The 20,613-nt window shown below is 38.8% G+C and overlaps 1 protein-coding gene and 1 long non-coding RNA gene across 18 annotated transcripts in view; one reads left to right on the top strand and one right to left on the bottom strand.

Moving 5' to 3' along the window:
* The window catches only part of st3gal3b (ST3 beta-galactoside alpha-2,3-sialyltransferase 3b), a 50,227-nt gene extending 39,178 nt beyond the window's left edge, over nt 1-11,049 (bottom strand). For 6 of the 16 annotated variants that reach the window (XR_006380502.1, XR_006380503.1, XM_044220284.1 and 3 more), the window contains exons 1-2: nt 4,082-4,484; nt 552-699 (exon numbers count right to left, since the gene is read on the bottom strand). Coding sequence is in view for 11 of the 16 variants with exons in the window: in XM_044220284.1 (XP_044076219.1) it covers nt 552-660 (109 nt within the window). In the remaining 5 variants the exon portion in view is untranslated. Of the gene's footprint in view, nt 1-551; nt 700-855; nt 2,778-3,276; nt 3,414-4,081; nt 4,614-9,276; nt 9,323-10,922 lie in introns of those variants that run through there. The other 10 variants (XM_044220288.1, XM_044220287.1, XM_044220291.1 and 7 more) reach the window with 10 other exon arrangements.
* On the top strand, nt 4,238-18,103 carry LOC122887258. 2 transcript variants are annotated; one of them, XR_006380505.1, is made up of 4 exons: nt 4,238-4,375; nt 10,283-14,304; nt 17,478-17,599; nt 18,044-18,103. It is a non-coding gene; the product is annotated as an uncharacterized LOC122887258 (long non-coding RNA). The 2 variants fall into 2 exon arrangements; XR_006380504.1 differs by lacking the exon at nt 10,283-14,304 and having other exon boundaries at nt 4,264-4,375.
* Nucleotides 18,104-20,613: the final 2,510 nt, after the last annotated feature.

Below are 20,613 nucleotides of genomic sequence, written 5' to 3'. Positions count from 1 at the left end.
TGAAGTGCATTTTTGGTTTTGTGAGTTAGGGTTTCATCATCCAAGTGTGGAAATCTCATTTACAAAAACAGATGAGAAAATAAGTACGCTGTTTAAGACAGAGTCAGAAAAGGCTTTCATCTATGTGGTTAACACATAGGTATTCTTACTGTAAACAAGGGAGAGGGCTGTCAATAGATTTCCATCTGTGAGACAACCCACATGGGCTGGTTTTAGGTAGCAGAGATGGAGCAACTAACACAGGATGTACAAGAACATGTGATTAAACTCTCCCCATAACATCTGGTGCTCTGGTAAAGTGAATGAAAAACTAATTTAATATCAGACACGGACAGGTTTTGAGACGCAAACACACAACTTGACATACTAGACAAACAGAAAGACAGACAGTTAACTGTCAGTCAGCACAGAGAGGCAGGCAGCAAAAGACAGATTTTCTCAATAACACAGATAAAAACCACGTAGGTTTCAAAAGGACTATGGGCTATGACAGATGGATGATCAGGTGATGAATAAATGTTACAAACGGTCAGACTGGAGATGTCACTTACGAGGCTTCTGGCCCCATACGTGTAGATGTAGCTTCCCGGAGGAGTAGTAAATAAAGCCCAGGACCAGCATGGGGCACAGGACGAACAGCAGCTTGTGTGTGGGCTTCATGGTCTTCAGTCATTTACATGGCACCATCCAGGTCATCACCTGAAATGTCAAGAGGTGACAGGTACATAGTATTTACATAACCCAAAAGAGAAATTAATCTGTCAAAAGCAAGGAAACAAAACTGACAAAACCAACAAGGCATTAACATACTGCAAGAACAAAGAGGTAGACTCACACACAGACACACACACGCACCCTTGTACTTCTACCTTTGAGAGAAATGTCATTGACATAATGGATTTCCTAGCCACGGCCCATTCAATTGGCGGCACGCCACATCCGGCTCAGAAGCAACCTCCAAGTGGCCCAGCATTCATAAATCTGATACATGACAAAATAAGTGAACTACATATATAGTGTGTGGAAGTAGCTAACGAGTGAACCATCTTGCTTCCTTCTCGTCTCTGTTGAGAGTTCGACATGCGCAGTACCGATCAGGCAGGATGTTTACGGATGTAGCGACACCGCCAATCATATCTTTCACAAATCAATGTCTTCTCAGATGAGTTCCGACCACACTTAGTAGCTTTTCAAAACATCTGGCTATTGACAGCCACAAATAGGGAAGTGCTCTACTGAAAATGTGTCTGTCAACCCTGAAACGGAAATGTAACAAAAACTGTCAGTTTAACCCTGCCTGGACTGGCAAGTGTTTGTTTATTTTACCGCCATCTCCAAACGCCTGCTATTTTTTATTACATTCATTTGCATTTGTTTAAAATTTGTCATTACTAAAAACAAACCAAAAAAAAGGTTTTAAATAGGCTGCTGAAAATGTCTGGCCCTTCTACATTTCCTGGTTTTAAAATCTGGCCCAATTAAATTTGCAATTGAATATCCCTGCTCTAGCCTCTTACCCTAACCTTAACCATCACAACTAAATGCCTGACCCCAACCCTAACCATAACCTAATTCTAACCTAACCTATAAAAACCAAGTCTTAACCTTCAAACAGCCCACTGAAGTTGTGAATACCGGCCAAAATGTTCTCACTTTCTAAAAATGTCCTCACTCTGTAGGTAGAAAAAAAAAAAACATGTCTCATCTATGAAGCAAGTACAATAACACACACACACACACACACAGGGAGGGAGTGGAGAAAGAGGGACAAGGTGGTAAATATAATGTAGGTAAAACACATAGGATGGAAGGTGGTTTATAAAGATTGTTTTTGGTCCAACTCCACCAAGGTTGAATCTGGCATCTCTTCCCTTGGCTACATACACCATCCTCTCTCCTTGAGGACAGTCTCTAAAGGCAATAAAAATTACAAGCAGAAAATAATTTTAACATTAGCTGTATTTATTTATTATTGTAGGGAACCTTGATTAACTTGTTCCAGTAGGAGAAGTAAGAAGTCATATTTTGTGGTTATTCTTGAGTTGTCAAAGCATCTTTGACACATTTTGTTTAACACAGTAACGTTCTTACTAGTTTACAGAAAACCACACCCTCACTGCTGCAGAAAACAACATCAGCTTATTGATAAAGGGAGTCAGTGCTGTCACCATTGTTAGTCATTTTGTATCACACTGAATTAACTATTTAGTTAATCTCACCTCTCAGATAACCTTAATCGACCTGCCTCAGGCACACAAGATCTAGATGAACCAGATTATAACATGGCCTACAGCAAAACATGTCACACTACACGCAATGGTTCTTTTCCAGACTACATGTCATCCGACATTAGACAAGACAACCCATTAGTCATCGCTGTGTGGCCTGGTCTCTGTTTTGAACAAACTCTGCTAATTATTTGAATGGTTTACCGTCTTATGGACTGTAACCAAGCACCGTGCAATTGCTTTCAACCCTAGACATATTTTTTTATCTTAGCATGAGCTACAGCTTTCATTAAAAACAGGCCCTGCTGTAACACAACATGCTGTGCAGAATTTCTCAGATGTAACATGTTTGAAAAATATATAGCAAATTCCATGTGGGGCATCTATGTTTCATCCTGTGAACTACTGGCAAGTGTAAATAAGGGACTATAAAGCACAGGGAGATGCCTGAGTTGAGCTCAGATAAGACTGTAATACCTCTGCAAAACCATGCATTTCAATAGAGCAGTTCAGAGCAGTTCACAATCCACATGAGGCAACAGATGCTATCCACCAGGTTAAAAATGCAACTTGTAAATAATCTACTGGTTCCCTAAAATAAAATGCTAACTTTTGATACTATAGGGCTTATTTTACTTAAAATACAATTTATCAACCAATACTTCTATAGGTTAACTAAATAAAGTGCAAGTGTTAATACTCTAAAAAAAGTTACTTGACAAACTGCCAAACGGTCAGATTGATCGCTCTTATTGATTAGGCTTGGAAAACGTCAACTCAAATGAAAAATAGACGCCTGTGGAACACATTCAACAGAATTTACTGTAATGTTAATGCATCCAAATGTACACAAGCATGCAGCTACACCAGTGCACCTCTTGGGAGTCCAGTCAAAGCATAGGATTAATTTCCCCCTTTCCGATATTGCATTTCTAGATTACATGCAACAGGACAGTGTCCAACTAAATGGAAATTACAATCTGGCTAATTTCGTGACAAGAAAGGAGCAAACAAGGTAATTTAGCAGCAGAAAAAAAAAACCTGTTACCACGACAGTCGGTAATGGTCCCCCAGTATGGTGTTTTAACTAATCACATTAACGTGTAGCGGGTGTCAGTAGCAGCGGTGTCCCCTCGCACCACACTCAGTTCTATTTCTAGCGTTGTATTTCAGGTCATGTAGAAGGTGAGGTCTACTTTCACTTGCAAATCGTGTGGTTTACTGCAAACGAAGTGCAGCAGCTAGCAAGACAAACATAACGGAACTTTGCGGTCCCATAATTCAACGCTATGCCTCAGTCGCTCCTGACACAATGTGTACTTCAAGATTACCTGTGGGTTTGTGTTAATTAAAAGCTGACAACTTTAGAACTTGAAGTTGTTAAATGATACTACAAACATAGCTAACGATTACCAGATATGTACACAGGGAGAAAGTAAACACTGTAGAAAAGACGACAGAGAATGTCAAGCAGCTAACAGATAGCTTAGGTTAGCCAGTCGCTATGCTAACAACGCTACGTTGGCATAGCGTTGATCCCGACAGCAGGCCTGCAGTCTAGCAGCACAGCACTGGTTGGCAAATTTTGTGTTCAGACATGGGCTGGTATCGCAGCAAGCGCAAACAGTGGCCGAAACAGTCCACACATGTAGGATATATAATGGTATGTAACAACACCAGATGTACCAACGTCTGACTAGAGAACAATGCCGAGGTAACGTTAATCCGGCTGCGGTTAGGAGAGTCCTGGACTAACTGTTTGCCAAAACTAACCACCATCGTTGTCGAGTTAAACACGGCGTAGCAACGTCTCAAAGCCATTTCCAATTGATTGGTATAATTGTAGACTTTACCTTTTCTTTTCTTCGGAGTCCTCGGCACAGAAACAACACCAGTCTTAGTTTAAATAATGGATTGGTCGATAAAACGACCGTGTTCCCCCTCCTCTCCAAGCCATCGTAATGAAATCCGTGGAAGTACCTCAGTTCTGTAAGACGACCAGTCTGACTGCGTGTTTCCACTACTGTCTCACCAGCTCTACTTCGCATCAAGACTGGCACAATGAAAAGGCCCCCATCAACATCAACATCAGCAGCAGCTTACTGATCTACAGCTACACCACAGTTTGTCACCGAAAGTCACATCAGGTAACTTCCTCAGAATTATGATGCTCCCTCCTATTTTAACAAAGCTAATATGAATGCACCCTTTCATCTGGCTCTTCACGTGGTGTTCCCCTCTGCACGTCAGCTGTTAACATCGCATTGTAGCTGGGTTTGTTTTCGGTTTATATGACCCCCACCCAACTGTAACTCTGTCCTTGCTCTGCAGCAATAATAGAGATGCAATAATGTATAGAGCTTGTTGAACTGCCTGCCCCACACTATAATGGTATGTGCTTGTTCAGCACTATTTTTGGAGTGACTGTCCAGGTGAGTGGCATGTTTTTATCCTAAAGTTATGGCTGAATTTGTTGAAATCCAAAGACCTTTAGTGGTGTAAAAGTAGTATATAGTCTGATGAATTCTCAGTAAAAACATCCTATTCTAGATTAAAACCTCTTTTCAATGCTTTTGTATGGAGTAATTTGGCAGCAAGTCTTTGAAGTAAACTTTTCCTCCAGCCAGCCCTTCCTGTCTTGTTTAGACACTGGTCAGTATTTGTCTAAATCCATATCCAACAGACCACCATCCAGTCTTCCATCAGTCTTTGTAGACAGAGAAGAAATATAAGAAATATAAAGCAAGTATTGCAGGTCAAGAATCATAAATATAAAATTGACAATAAGATACTAAAGAATATAAAAAATATATATTATAGGAAAATAATAAAGAATATGTACAATATGACTTATTGAAATGTTTGTGCAATGTGCAAAATATTTACATAGGAATGTGCAAAAGTTTACAGCATGAGAATACAGGTTGGGGGGGTATGAGAGTCATTGTCAGTCGGGCCTTTTATGAAATGTCAAACACTAATTATCCCTTAGAGGACTATATAAATAATCATTACTTACCCAAGTGTAAACCCCTTTGCTCCATGATTCATTCGAATACCTTCCAGGATGATGACGACTCTCTACTCACCAAGCTGTTTGTCACACGTTGTTTTGTCTATTGTATCCAAAGAAGCGGTTTCTACCATTATCATGAAGTCAGAGAACCCAGGTGATGAACTGGAATCACTGCTGAATACTGACTGCAGTATCAGAAAAAAACCCATAAAACTTACACTGGAAAGTTTGAATAAAGTTTCTAGCTTCATGTATGAAAGGTTCAAAGTGGGATGGGTTTGAACGCTCCTGACATTCGCTTCCATTATAAATGACGTTGAAGAAAAGTTGAATATTTTGTAGGTATGAAAGGTATATAAAAAAAATGTAAGTATGACCACACACCTACAGGAGCAGTAGTCACTGAGCGTTTAGTACTGAGTACATTTACTCAACTACTGTACTTAAGTACTAATTCAAGGTACTTGTACTTTACTTAAGTATTTCCTTTTTATGCAACTTTATACTTCTACTCCACTACATCTCAAAGGCAAATATTGTACTTTTTACTCCTCTACATTTGTCTGACAGCTTTAGTTACTAGTTCAGACTTCAATTTTTCATACCCTTCCTGTCCATTGAAAACCATGTATCTCCTATCTCTCTAATTTGGTGAATTTCAATTTTTTGGATAAACTCAAGGATTAAATGTTCCTTTATGGGTTGAGAAAACTCTCCTAGACTTAAACTAACAGCGACGTTACAAACACACGCTGATCTTGTAGAATATGATGCTTTGCTGTAGATTAAACTACCCAACAGTATATAAAGTAGTTAAAATTAGCTCAACCTTAAACAACTACAGCAGTAAAATGCAACATTCACATTAATGCAGCAGTAATATTAATCCAGAAACATCAGATATAATAGTAAAACACTGACAGGGACCTTTGTTTTTGTTTTTGATACTTTAAGTACTTTTTACTGATAATACTTTCATATTTTTATAAGTAAGGTTCTGAATGCAGGACTTTTACTTATAGTGGAGTATTTTCACAGTGTGGTATTGCTACTTTTACTTATATAAAGGATCTCAGTACTTCTTCCGCCACTGTAAATAATTGAATAGCTTATACTCAAGCCTTGCTAAGATGCTTAATAAACATTGGCCCTGCAGACCTTGTATGTCATCCTCAATGCCAGTTGTGGCTGCTCACAGCAGATTGTTGTATGGCAGCAGATCCATAGTCCTATCCTTCACACCTGCTCGGATTACTCTGTTAATTCAGTTTTCCTCTCGGATCTTTGGAGTCTTATTTGTGTGACCTGACATTCACAAGGCCTCGTATCCTACATAGTTGTTGGGCTGAGAGCCAAGGTAGGAGATGCTGGGTGGAGATTGGGGGGTAGGGGGGCATTCTTCAATTTTTTCCCTCCAAAGCGTGTGGCAGAGTAGCATACCGATCTATTAATATTAAATCAAGCAGGAAATACAATCTGCTCACCCACTGTTCTCCATCTGGGGTCAGGAGATTAGCAGGAGCCAGGAGAATAAAATACGTACACAAGCAAACCCCGAGATATGCACACACACACATAGCATGAATATACCCACATCCACACAAATACACAAGCCTATTGAAGTGTCCCAGGATCATAGGCTTTTTTCAAAGCTGGTGTGGGACTCCTGGTGAGTTGGCAGCACTTCATGGCCTTTGGTACACAGATCATTTGTTTACATCACACATCAAGAGGGAATGATCACAGGCCACAGTAAACAATGCAAGGAGCAGAAATATTCCATTCTCAAACCACGTCTAGGAAGCACACTGTTATGTGTTTATCTGCCAGTAAGGAACTGTGTTTCTGAAGGGGAAAACACTGTTTGTTTTATGCGTCCACAGATTGTAATGCATTCGCTTCACTGTACATCCTATGTCTAGTTGCCAAGAAGCCACATCTGAATTAATTTGATCCTTCGGGTCTTGATTGTGGTTATCTTGCTTTTCCTCCGTCATGCTCTGTTCCTTTGATGCTCTAATTATTTTCGAATTGGCAAGGGCATAAATAACAGACCAGTGTAGTCTTGAGTGACAGGTCTGTCAAGATAACAGAGATACATACTCCAATGAAAATGAAATGCTTCATCCAGTGTGGATTGTGGAATCAGTGCCACTAGCAGCAATACCATCAGGTCCATCACTGGAATCAGCATTTCATCTTCTTTGAGTGTAGTCAGACAGTTTCTGCTGTGCACAAGCTTCCACTTAAGCCCACAGATCAGTGGGTGGTGGAAACAGTGAAATGATGTTTAGGAAAATGTAATGCCATTCATGTGCTTTTTTGAGGGCAATTTCTATCCTTCAGGCTTTAATAACACTGCGAGGTTTACATGTGAGTGATAATACTGGGAGATAACAGCTGTGCAAAAGCTCAACACTAGGAAAGAAGCTCACCACAGATTGTAAACCGCTTGATAAAATCTGTCTCTTCTGTAACCCCTACTATCCACAAAGGCTGAGTAATGAATCTCTATTTAAAGGAACTTAATCTGGATTTTTGTCTTTCACTACTATTGCAAGCTACAGCACATCATCTAACTTAACATGCAAAAAAAATTCTAGTGAGCCATACCATTCACAAGTGTATTTTTATTCCCTGTACAGTGCGTTGGAAATAGCATCTAAATGTACTTGCTAGTGAACAGAATAACTATCATCTTTAAACAGACTTTTGTTTGATCACATCATCTCTCTGAGTGAAATGTCTTACATGAGTAGAGCCAAACTTTACCGTGGCAAAATGAATAATTGATTGTTGTATCACCTGAATCATAGATGAACTATCTGCTCAATGGTTGGCTTTTGCTCTGGCGGGCAAGCAGCAGGAAATAAACAAGTGCTAATGGGCTACTAATAGATCCCGTGCATACAGGGGCATACACTTTCCATTTATTTTATTTATATACTGTGCTAGCTACAGCCACTTTTTTAGCACTTCCCCTAGGAGAAGACAAAAACCCTGTGGAGCGAAGTGTAATTCTTCCTCAATCATAAGGAACACAAGCACATTTCAGTGTAGTAGTAATAATTTAAGTAAAGGCCTCTCAGAGAGAATAAAAAATTGTTTCGCTTTTCTTTAATGGGCATCTGACATTTCCACTGACATAGTCACTTATTATGTACTCACTTGGACTGTTTTTACACAAAGGTGATGGAACCGACTATTAAAGGGACAGTTCACCCCAAAATCAAAACTATATTTTTCCTCTTGCCGCAGTGCTATTTATCCATTTAGATTCTCAAGATAATCCACAGATTTGTTGTGAGCAGTTTCATGTTGGAACAAATTAGTTTTTACAGATAGTTCCTACATGAAACTGCTCACAACAAATCTGTGGATTATCTTGAGTAACCGGTTCATGATTTCTGGAAAGAGACATTGCTGTTGAGTTTTTCAAATGTATCACAAACTCAGCTCAAAGTTTCAGCGATTCACACCAAAAAAATCTAGATAAATTAATAGCACTACAATCAAGATGAAAAATATGTATTTTTGATTTTGGGGTGAACTGTCCCTTTCGAGTCAGGAATGTAACTGCAAATTAAGCTAATTTAGACACAGATATTGATGTTACACTGCTGCTGTCTGCTTAAAGGAATCATTTGACAGTTTGGGAAATAGGCCTATTTGCTTTCTTGCCAAATGTTAAAAGACAAGATTGATATAACTCTCATGTCTGTATGTTAAATATGAAGCTAGAGCCAGGTTAGCTTAGCAGGTGGTTAGCTTAGTTTAGCATAAAGACTGGAAGCAGGAGAAAACAGCTAGCCTGGCTCTGTAAAATGTAAAAATGGTTTGTTTTAGTAGTATAGTGTAGTACGTACCTCCCCTGTATAACAACAGCTTTAAGGTTACACATTTTGGTTTTTGTACAGATTAAACAAAAATACCATACAATATAGCACAATAAGAGCAGTTGGTATAGGATATTGGTGTGTGTCATTGGAGGGGGGTGTTGACTAGTGGGATTGACTCAGTATATTGACTCACCAGTAAAACACTAGGACGTGTGTGTCCTGGTTCCTCTGGTCTAATCCTATAAAATAACCAAAGGCACCTTTAAATGGCAGGCAAAGAACTGAGCTGATGAGGAAATGTACAAAGCAGTAGTCATCTTTCCAGTCATGCATTTCAACACTTAAAAATGCAAAACCTTTCTTTACTCTCGCACTCTGTTTATTCTCCTCATAGTTTATCGGTTCACTCCCATTCAAACACTTGCACCCTATCTCTCTCCCATGCATGACGTAATTAAACACATAAAATGTTTCTATTTAAGTTTCCAATTAAAGTAAACAGGGACATGGTTATTCAGTAATTAATCAGATTAAGTCAATTTAGAAACAGTATTGAGCTTTAATTTAATTGTTCGATATTGTGGGAAATCGACTTCCTCGTTTTCTTGCCCAGAGTTTGATGAGAAGATTGATACCACTTGTATGTTTGTACGTTAAATATGAAGCTACAGCCAGGAGATAAAAAATACTGGAAACAGCCAGCTGGACTCATGCATTAATTGTTCAAATTCTATAAATTCCACCGTCTTGCTAAACTCCTGCAAAAAGGTCTGAAAGTTTGATCAAATAAAAGTTTGTGATTATGAGCAAACTGTAAAATTAAAAGCTAAAGAATATTTGCAAATTGTAAAATACAAAATTACTGGACATAAAAGGTAGACTATACATGGCTTTCTGACTGTGCTGCTTACGGAGTCACTTTCTACCTTCCTGGAGTGCACCAAGGAGCTTATTTTAAGCCCCCCTAGGACAAGGTCAAGGATTCATCCTTGGCCCACAAATAATTCCTGTTTTTGACTATACCCGTGCAGATATTGTATCGTAGGAAACAGATTATACGGAAAAACCATTCCCACATGAACAGAAAAACAAGAATTGCGTCTCCATGCTGGAATTATTATTATTATTTTTGGATGATATGTGCATCATTTGGGTTTTTTAAAATGTCTCACGCTTCTCATTTTTATCTTATCTGACAGTGTCACGCCCGGGGGACACACAGGAGGCTGAGGCGCCGCTTCTTCTGCAACAATTAAGTTAAAAGGTTTTTGAGGTTGTGTGATGATCTGCGGGGAGGAGCGCACGCACACACTGTTTGACAACTGACAAATATGTGGAATAAGTACCTAATTTAAAAAACACAATCACAAACAGCAGTGATACTATTTCTAATAAATACGAATGGGTATATTTTATCATGGGGGGGGGATCACTCCAGGAGAATAGGAGGGAGAGGGGCAGAGAAATCAAACGTGTTGGCAAGCATGGGATATTGTTTATCAGAATCAGATCATTTATATCATATATAATATAATTTTTTTATCGTTTATAATAGATTCGCTCGCGGCATGCGGAAAAAATAGACCAGACGCTAGAGACTGTCGCTGCTGAGCGCGAGCCCATTTCCTGCTTCCGCGTGCTCTGTGTCCCTGTAGACAAAATGATCGGCTGAGCTGAGGATGTGGCTTTTAGGTTCATTTCAGCGAAATCGCACTGTAAAACATTTTGTGTATTTGTGTAATTTTTTTTTTTTTTTTTTTTTTTTTAACAAAAATCATTCTGACTACTGAAATGTGGTTTATGACCTCAAATTTCCCCAAAGGTAGAAACAGACATTACCTTTCCAGCGGTGGCTGTCCAGTCCTTAACCCAGAGTGTTAGAATCAAACAGATACATACCACAGAATGACAACTCACAAACGCTCACATGGAGCAGTAAGAGAGAGGAAATAGGAAATATTGATTTGGTCACTGTCCTTTTAGCACTCTGCAAATATTAGTTAACCAATAACAGGGAGGGATGATTTGAATGACAGAAAATGGTGCCATAGATGATCCCATTTAAAAACAAGCACACCTTTGTTAAACTATTTGTTAGGCAATATTTTTGGCCTGTCAGACTTTAATAGTATGGCAAATTATTCTTACATACCATATAAAGTAATAACTGTTATCTAGCTATCCAGTATTGCTTCATAACATGTCTGGAGATTGGTATGACCTTTGCACCAGAATTTAGCAAGAACACTGCAGGCTTGTTTAAATTAGCTTATATTGTCGGATTTGGATCCTTTCTAGTCACTGGCATATTTGTCTAAACAACAAGATTTTGTGAAAAACTCAACATATTAGTCTCTAATTCTAGGGAATTAACTATCATTTAAGAAGCTACAAGACTGTAAAATGCTCCATGTGAAAGGACTCACATAGCATATGTTCATGAATGTTCATGCAAATATTGTTTGTACAGACCTGAGCTACTGAATGTGAAGACATTTTTAAAAAGCTTGTTTCAGAAGTCCTCAAAAATATACAGACATTTCCACCAGCCATATTACTCATTCTTTCATAAAACTGAGCGTGAGGCAGGACATTTGCAAAAATGGTAAATATTTTACCTCATAGCCATAACTCCACAAAGCACAACAAAAAGCATGAGGTCAAAGATCTAGGTCATGCACATTGCAGATCACATTTAAATGAATGCAAACTCCTTGTAACAGCCTCTCTGTCTCAAACCACCATGATCTTGAAAATTTGGCGATTTTGGCATGTCATTTGTGGTAGGAACAGTATCACACAGTATATTTCCAGCCATGCCAGACCAGAGCTGGTGGCTCTGGAACCAGGAAAGATTGTGCGCTTGCAGACACAAGATTGCTCAGACTTATTATGGGCTCAATCCATCATGTGATAAAGTAGAGACTTGGGGAAACCAATAGGCTTAGATTGCTGCTGTCTGTTTCTTAATGAGGTGGCAACAACAGGAAGTCCTATTAGAACGAAATAGAAATGGTGCTGTACATGATCAGCACAGAACATGATATCAGCGTCATAAGCGGTAAGCAATGTAGGACAAAGAAAAAATAATATGCTTTAATAAAGCCAAAAGAATAATAAATATTAGTAATAGTAAATATAACAGTATATATATACAGTATATATATGTACTATATGAAATAAATAAATGTACTACAAAACAGCAAATGGTACCATAAACAGCAAAGTCAAACAGTTACTCTTTATGTACTGGCAGCTACTTTTACAAAACTAGTCGTCACCCAGTCTTCTCTGATGCGTCTATCTATATATCAACTCACGCCTTTATACCTGAACACATCTAGATTAGTGTGTGTGTTTATACATGGACATACTTGATATTTCTGTTTGGGGCTGCTCTGTAGAACTGCAGGAGCAGAGAAAATGCAGCAAAGCTTTATATGTGTGTGAGGGATCTTGCAAGATTACACTCTTTCAGAAGGGTTCTTCCTGAAGGGTTAAGGTTGCACCCAGAACCATTTGCTTCTGAAGAACCCTTTTTTGGAGAAACGGTTGTTCAGGGGTTCTTTGTAAGAACTTTCCATTAAGAACCCATTCCACCCAAAGAACCCTTTTTGGAAGAAAGAGTTCTTCAAGATGGTTGAAAGCATGGGTGTTAAAAGATCCTCACCCTCAATTATCTGTGTGATGGCCCACATTTCCCATCATGCCTAGTGCTGGACTGAGTGGTTTGTTCAGTTAGCTGTTTTATGTTCCAAAATGCAAATGTTACTTTTTGTAAGTGTTTGTAATGTGTCTGTTCAGAACATGGTGGTTTATGTGGTTTAGTCATTTTTGTGCTGGTTTATAGTTGTAACCATTAGTGAGGCGGCTTTTACATTTCTTGAGCTAAGCTGTATTTCACCACTATGTTTTTAAAGTTCTTGTAGCTGGTGTTGAAGGTCCTCAAATGGGGGACATTGCAGACAGCTGTTTCTTGTCTCTCAATCCATGCTGCCTGCTAGTGATGGGCAAAGCAGTTCTTTTCAGTGTACTAAAATCATTAAAATCGTTTATTCAGAAGATTTGTTCACCGAATCATTCAGTGCTTGGCCAGAGCTCCAACTGCGTAGTCCCACTTACTTAACTGAAACATGGCTGAACATTCAGTTCAGCGTCCCAAATAGTGAACTAAGAACGGCTGTTCGTGAAGCCAGTGAACTGAGAATTTAGCTGGATAAAAATACCGTTGTTACCGAGTGTCACAAACACCTGTCTACATCAGTGGAGCTGAGATGGAGCAGGTGAATAGTTTTGGGTTCCTGGGAATCAGCATCACAGAGAACCTGACATGGACTTTCTAAATAATGTTATATATTGCAGTCCAAGACCAATGTTGTTGAATTATTGCAGCTAAATGTTAACAACCCGAAGCAGGTGTGTGTTAGCTGTCTTGAACATACCCCCTTTCTCCTGCGAAGGAATGACTTGAATCACTCACTCTGAGTGTGTCCCTGCACGTTCGCTCCCATGACTAAGACCTCAACTGAATCATTTCAGGAAGTGAGCAGGTTGTGCGTCATGCATACACTGTGGACAAAAGAGAAGTGATTAGCCTAAGGTATGGTTAAGGTCAGCATCGCACATGATCAGATTTCATACATTCTGCCAGATTTCTCATTTCAGTAAGAATTCAGTTACATATGCCAGGCTTCTTGGTACTGTAGTCATTGAAAATCCTTTGTATGGTATTGTGCTTTGTTCCTGTGAACATTTCAAACTCAAAAGAATTGAGGCAGCATGAGCTCAGCTTTTCTGAAACAATTATGCAAGACTCTTAGGGATTAAATTAGATTTTCTACCCCTGTTCACTGACCTTTTAATGCCATTTGCTTTGTTGATTTTTGATCAGAATCACCCATTAATGCAGGCTTAATACAATTTGTGCCAGACAAAAAGTAAGCATTATCAGTCCAGGAAGGCAGGAAGAAACTGAGTCATTTGTTTACTCATTGAGGGGTTTTTTTTATAGGGGCATTTGCTTTTTAAAGGAAAAGCTCAACTCTAGTCCAGTCATGACATAATAACATAATACAAGGCAGTTTAGCTTGTCACAGACAGGGGGGCCCCTTGTGGACGGTTTGACACAAGAATGAAATTTGGCATGATCCAAAGGTAACGTTGGTGACTGGTGACATTCAGAGTCAACAGCCCAATGAGGGAAAATGGGCTGAAAATACAGGTAAAAAATTATATATCCACATCAATTTAGCCTTTTATTCCTTACAAGAGCTGTTGACATGCTGTTAGTTGAAATGAAAAAAGTTTGTTATTAGCTAGCTAACGGTAGGAAGGCTAGCTACCATATGTTACAATGATGCTAGAGTGCTACTTAATGTTAATGTTAGCTCATGCAGTATTGTTGTATTCGTGCAGTTGTGTTAGACTGTAAAGCTGTAATCGAAGAAGCCTTTGCTATTCAGTGTTGAAAACTAGGGGAAATTTACCGAAGCAGTCTTCTTGCTTTGAAATAATGTTATAGGCTAGCTAGCGTAAAGTTAGCTAATTACCTTCAGCTTTTGGGTAATGTTGCTTTACTGTACTGTATGTTAATAACATCAGCTAACTAGCCAGAGCCACAAATTAGTGTCATGTTAACATAGATAACAATATTTACTGTATTTACACGACCGGCTACACATGGCTAACAGCATCAGCTGAATTTTGGCTCATATGCACAAGCACTACAGTTGTAATTCATGTTGAACCTTTGACAACTTATTTGCTTTGTGTGAGGATGACACTTTCTCTACCTTGCTTATGCTAGCTAATTGTCTCCTTAAATCTAAACATGATACGATAAGAAATAATAGCATATAAGTCTGTGTGGATTTAATTAATAGATAAAAGCACATTGTCAGCTATTGGATAAAGATGTTCAGGGTTAGTCTATTGCATTATAAAGTCACATAATGTAGACCTGGCCCTGACATGATTTTTGTTTTGTTAAATTTGGCTCAGTTATTTATTGTTTTCATATTGTGGTTTATTTGTTAATTAAAAGCTTTTTTGATAATAAAGTATGCCTAGCCATTATTTTTCATCCAGGGATATTAAAATGACTGGGGACTTGAGGCTGTAGTCAGAGGAGTGGTGGTGGTTTGGGTTTAGGGAATCCCCAGTGTAAGATGTCGCTTATGGCCCCAAAATGTTCATAACAACCCTTACAGTAATCCCTGTCTGCACTGTCCTGCAGTTCACTTGTGTTCAGAGTGTAGGGCTATGTAACCATGACAGTGGTCTCATAGCCCTGAATCAGACTCAGCTGTCAACAGCTTTAAATTGCAAAATGTGAAACACTGTATGCCGCTGTTAATGGACAAGTGGCTTATGTCTGACTTTCACCTCATGAGGGGCTTTCGGTAGAAAAGTCCACTGTCTCTGACATGGTAATGATTAATGTGAGTGCAAGTACTGTAGCTTTTACAAACACGAAGAACAGATCAAAATCCTGAAAGATGAAATAATATCCACAATGGACAATGGATTCTAGAGAAACGAAATGAAGAACATTCACCAGGGAAAGCAGGAAGTTAAATAAAGAAAAGTAAATGATACTGGGAACTACTTTACAGTACTACTCAACAGTAAGGTGCCAGATCTGCAAAACATCTGCCTCTGATAAATCAGTTGTAAGTGAAACCAACCAGAGTTAGGAGTTTACAGTCAGTTTGCTGTTTCACAGTAATGACAGGTGTTTGATGAAAGACCTAGAAAATTATTGCTTTGAAACTTAGAGCTACAACCAGTGGATTCTTAATGTCTATTGTCAGCTACGTATAATGTATCTCTCCTTTTAAACTAGTTTCACTGAGAAAGGATTTTTCCTGTGTTTTCAAACAACACACCCCATGACAGTGTTGTATCATGAACACACTGTTTTTGTGTGGTAAAAGGCCTCTTCTGATTAAATACACTATCTTCACAGAGTAGTTGCAACTGCAGTACTAGCTAATGAGCTGGCATTTAGGCGGATCTAAAAAACTTCTTATCTCAGACACCAGTGGTAGCTAATGCTTAATCTCACCAACATAGCTTGACATTTGTTATAAGGAAACCAATACCCACAAACTCCCACACGTGACAGTTAAATAGTAAAATTGAGTGTAAAAAGATATAAAAAGCATACTCTTTTCCTTTAACCTTTGAGCAGTTGGTAAAACTGCAGAAAACCTTAAACCTAAAATAATTAAACTTTTCTACCTCTATATATCTTTCACTAGCTCATTTTATTTTTCAGCTCTTTGGTTTTCCCTTTTTTGATTGATGCAGTGTGGGATGAGAGAGGACATTAATTAGCAATGATTGTAAACAGTAAGAACAGTGTTTTATGCTTACTCACCAAACTTCATTCATAAATCATGCAGTTTCATTTCCTGTTGATATACAAAGGCACACACATAGTGAACTTACTTATTTAAGATGTTTTATTAATCAAGAGGGAGCACAGAAATGTAATCGGAGGACATGTTGACATATGTACTGCAAAAAAGGGTTAAATATTCACTCATTATCATCTTCACATGCTCAAAAAGGCACCTCTTGATGTGTTTGTTTGCACCTCCAACAAAATGGCGGATGATACCGCGCAGCATTGTGGGTAGAGTGTGACATCACTGTAGGAGAAAAGAATGCAAAACACACATTGGGCATCTGCCTTTCAAGTTAGCTACCTAGCTAACTTTCATAATAAAAATGAAACTCTTGTAACAGCAGCTGAAACATTTTAACAGCAGGCTAACACTAACTTTGTAAGATGCAGCTAGGTAGATAGCTGAAAAGGCTGGCTCTCAATGTGATTAGCTTCCATTGTTTTCAGGTAAGCTAGCTAGCTACACAGTCTTCTCTGATTGGAGGTTAAAGGTCCAGTGTGTACGATTTAGTGGCATCTAGCGGTGAAATTACAGTTTGCAACAATTTGAATACTGCTCGCATCACCCTCCCCTTCCAAGCGTGTAGGAGAAACTATGGTGGCCATGAAACTTGCGAAAAATGCAAACGGCCTTATCTAGAGCCAGTGCTTGGTTTGTCCATTCTGGGCAACTGTAGAAACATGGCGGTGCAACATGGCAACCTCCATGGAAGGGGGCCCGCTCCCTCTGTAGATATAAACGGCTATAAACGGTTCAGTTCTTGTTGACACTGTGTCAAGTTGATTCATTGTTGGCCATGTTTAAAGCTGTAGACCCCCCAGGCTTGGCTGTTTGCAGATATAGATATGGGCAGGCAAACGTCACTTTCCTGTCTTCAAAACCACCAAGCCCTCTTTTGGGTGAAAACAAGCGCTGTAAAAGTGCCAGCACCAAATTGAAAAAAATAGTTTCTAGTTTACAATTTCTTTTTTTCCTCCCAAAGAGCGAAGGACAGTAAAAGAAGAGATCTGTGGCTTCAGGCCATCCACAGAGAAGATGAAAATGGTAAACCGTGGGACCCGGCCATTCGATACGTGTATCTCTGTGGCAAACACTTCATCACAGGTTAGTTAATGATGTTACTGAGTAAATGGCATGTGTGCCAATTGTGCCTGTAGATCGAAGTGAATCAGAAAAGAGTCTTAGTGATGGTGTGACTAAAGTTTTTACTGTGAAAAATATGGAAAGCCTTGTTCTTTCACACCCAACCTGGAAAACAGACTTCTACTACTTGTTATAGTGTCCTGCGCTCCTGGTCCTTATTCTGCTACTACAATTATTATTATTAGTCATATTACTATTGTTATTATTATTATTATTATTCCTATCATCATCATTATTATTATTATTATTATTATTATTATTATTACTTTTATTATTATTACTATTACCACTACCATTACATTATTATTTAAAAATTCTACGTGGAATTTGCATTGTGCTACTGTATGGTCTCTTACCTACCTCTCTCTCTCTTTTGCTTTCTCTCAACTCAACTGGCAACGGCAGCTGGCCGCCCACCCTGAGTCTGGTTCTGCTCGAGGTTTCTGCCTCTTAAAAGGAAGTTTTTCCTTGCCACTGTCGCCAAGTGCTTGCACTTGGTGGGAATTGTTGGGTCTCTGTAAATAATATTATAAAGAGTACGGTCTAGACCTGCTCTATAGGAATAGTGCAACGAGATAACTTCTGTTATGAATTAGCGCTATATAAATAAAATTGCATTAAATTGAATTATTCTAAGGTAATGAAAACATTATTTTACATTTTACAACAATTCTTATTTTCAGGTGATTATACACTAATTAAAACATACATTCTTGATAAAGGCTGAAAATTAACATAATCTCCCCTCAGTGTTAAACAATAATGGGTTTACAAGTAATCACTCTCTTAATCTTACTGTACAGTGTAGTAGCCTATACAGTATGACTTTCCAAAGTGAGGTTATATGACTGATACTGATTAATAAAGCAGGATTACCATAAACACTTGCTGGTGACTCCACACACTGTTACATAGACATAGTGCAAAGACACCAATGAATTTGGTTTTGCTACTATTTTTACTACTGCTGTTTTGGGGAAAAAGACATCAATAGCAAGTAACCTGAACTCTGTCACTTGACTACCATATGACTGGTCTGAGGCGGTTGCATACAATAACAACCTACTAACAGCGAGACCTGAGGGAGCCACAGCTGCCAAGTCACAGAGAGAGGTGAAAGTTTAGATAAGGAAGCATGCAGAGACAGTGCGCTAGTGTGAAAACAATATGTGAGAAATTTGCTTGAATGTTCTTGCTCTTTTTCCATATCTGCATGACAAAATGTATTAACGCAGGCCATTTCAGGGCAGCGGAAACAAGACACTGACACATTACCACTTTTTAAGTTGATATGGTGAACATGTTAAAACAGTTGCCTATTTACACATCCGATCCAGCAGATACAAAGCAACATTAGCATTCATTTAGAGTTGTGTTTCTGGCCACCTTAGCTCTGTTTTGTTTTCTTCAACTCCTGAGGCAAATATCTGGCATTGGCTCTTTAGCAGCTAGGTGCTCCACTGTGTTCATCATCTAGTTGCTAACTTTGTCTGCTGTTTGGTGCTGGGAAACTAGCAGGTTTATCAGAACTTTTTTGCAGAAAACACCTGCCTACTGCAGCCAAAAACAACACTGATGAGAGCAGTGAGACTGAACCATAACAGGACAGTTATAGGCTGGTAAACAAAAACGATGAGCTGAAAGATGCCAAAATGCTCCATAGAGCTGCAGAGACAGGTGATAGTTCTCAGTGGGTTCGTCACAATGAGGAAAACATTTTACATTACACATAGTCATTAGATCGATTGTTTAAAAAGAATTTATTATAAAAAGAGAGAGCAAATATGGACGGTAGATAGCGTATACAAAGATGTGGTGCACACAGAATATTTACGGATTTTTAGACTTCAAAATTCACAATCTTTATGCACAAATGAGTAATTAAAGGTACTTGCATTTCTCCAACCTTAAATATAGTACAGTAAAAGTTAAAAAAATCTTTCTGAATACTTACATTTGAGATGCCTCCAGTTTTCTTTTGGTAGCAGTATGGTTTGTATTTTTACAATAAATGAACACAGTCATCTGAGATGAGCTTCTTTATAAGTCAAATTGAACAGACTGTACCGAGGAAAAAAGCACAACTCTCCGATGAATTCACATGACCCTGGTATTCAGCCATGATATGCGCTTCTGTTTTACCCCACATAAAAATCACTTTGTTCTTTGTGAGGATCCACTTCAGCGCATCAGATTTGTTGAGTAGCACTTAACCACGCAGTAGCTCTTTCATTTAATTTTAGCTCCCATGGACTCAATGAAAACAGCCGCTGGTGATAGAAAATAATAGCACAGCAAAGCAGCAAATTAAATTTCTGTTTGGATTTCTGTTTTGTAACCAAAATGAGAATCAATTACACTCTGTGAAACGGTGTAGTCCCTCATTCGTCCAGGAATGTTCCATCGTAGAAAAGGTTTCAGTCGTAGTCATTTGGACACTGTTTTCAGAATCAAGACGTTTCAGCTCCCATCTGGAAGTCATTCTCAATTGTGAAAAAAATTCAGAAATTCAGAAATCAGAATCAAATCAGAAATTTAACAGAGCAATGTAGTTTACTCAATTCAATGCAGTGAGCAAAACTGCAAAGAACGGTACATAGGTGAGACTAAACAGCCACTTCACAAAAGACTTTATCAGCACAGGCGACACGCTAACTCGGGATGGCAGAGCGCCATGCATTTGCATCTAAAAGCTACAAACCACACATTTGAAGACAGCGAGGTGAGGATTCTAAGTAGAGAGAAGAATTGGTTTGAAAGAGGAGTGAAAGAAGCCATTTTTGTGAAAAAAGAAAGCCCCTCTTTGAACAGAAATGGTGGTCTGACATTCAACCTGCCCAAAGTTTACCACAGTGTATTAGCACCTTGGTCACGCCAATCATATGCTAATCAGGTACTTACCAGTGATGAGGGAGGTGCAGCCAGAAAACAATAGGCCTGAATACTGGGCCATCATGGAAACAATTAGGTCAGTT

This window comes from Siniperca chuatsi, linkage group LG13 (assembly GCF_020085105.1).
Source record: "Siniperca chuatsi isolate FFG_IHB_CAS linkage group LG13, ASM2008510v1, whole genome shotgun sequence".
In the NCBI taxonomy this organism is placed as follows: domain Eukaryota; kingdom Metazoa; phylum Chordata; class Actinopteri; order Centrarchiformes; family Sinipercidae; genus Siniperca; species Siniperca chuatsi.
Note: the sequence above shows the minus strand (reverse complement) of the source record. Positions and strands in the feature narration are given on the sequence as shown.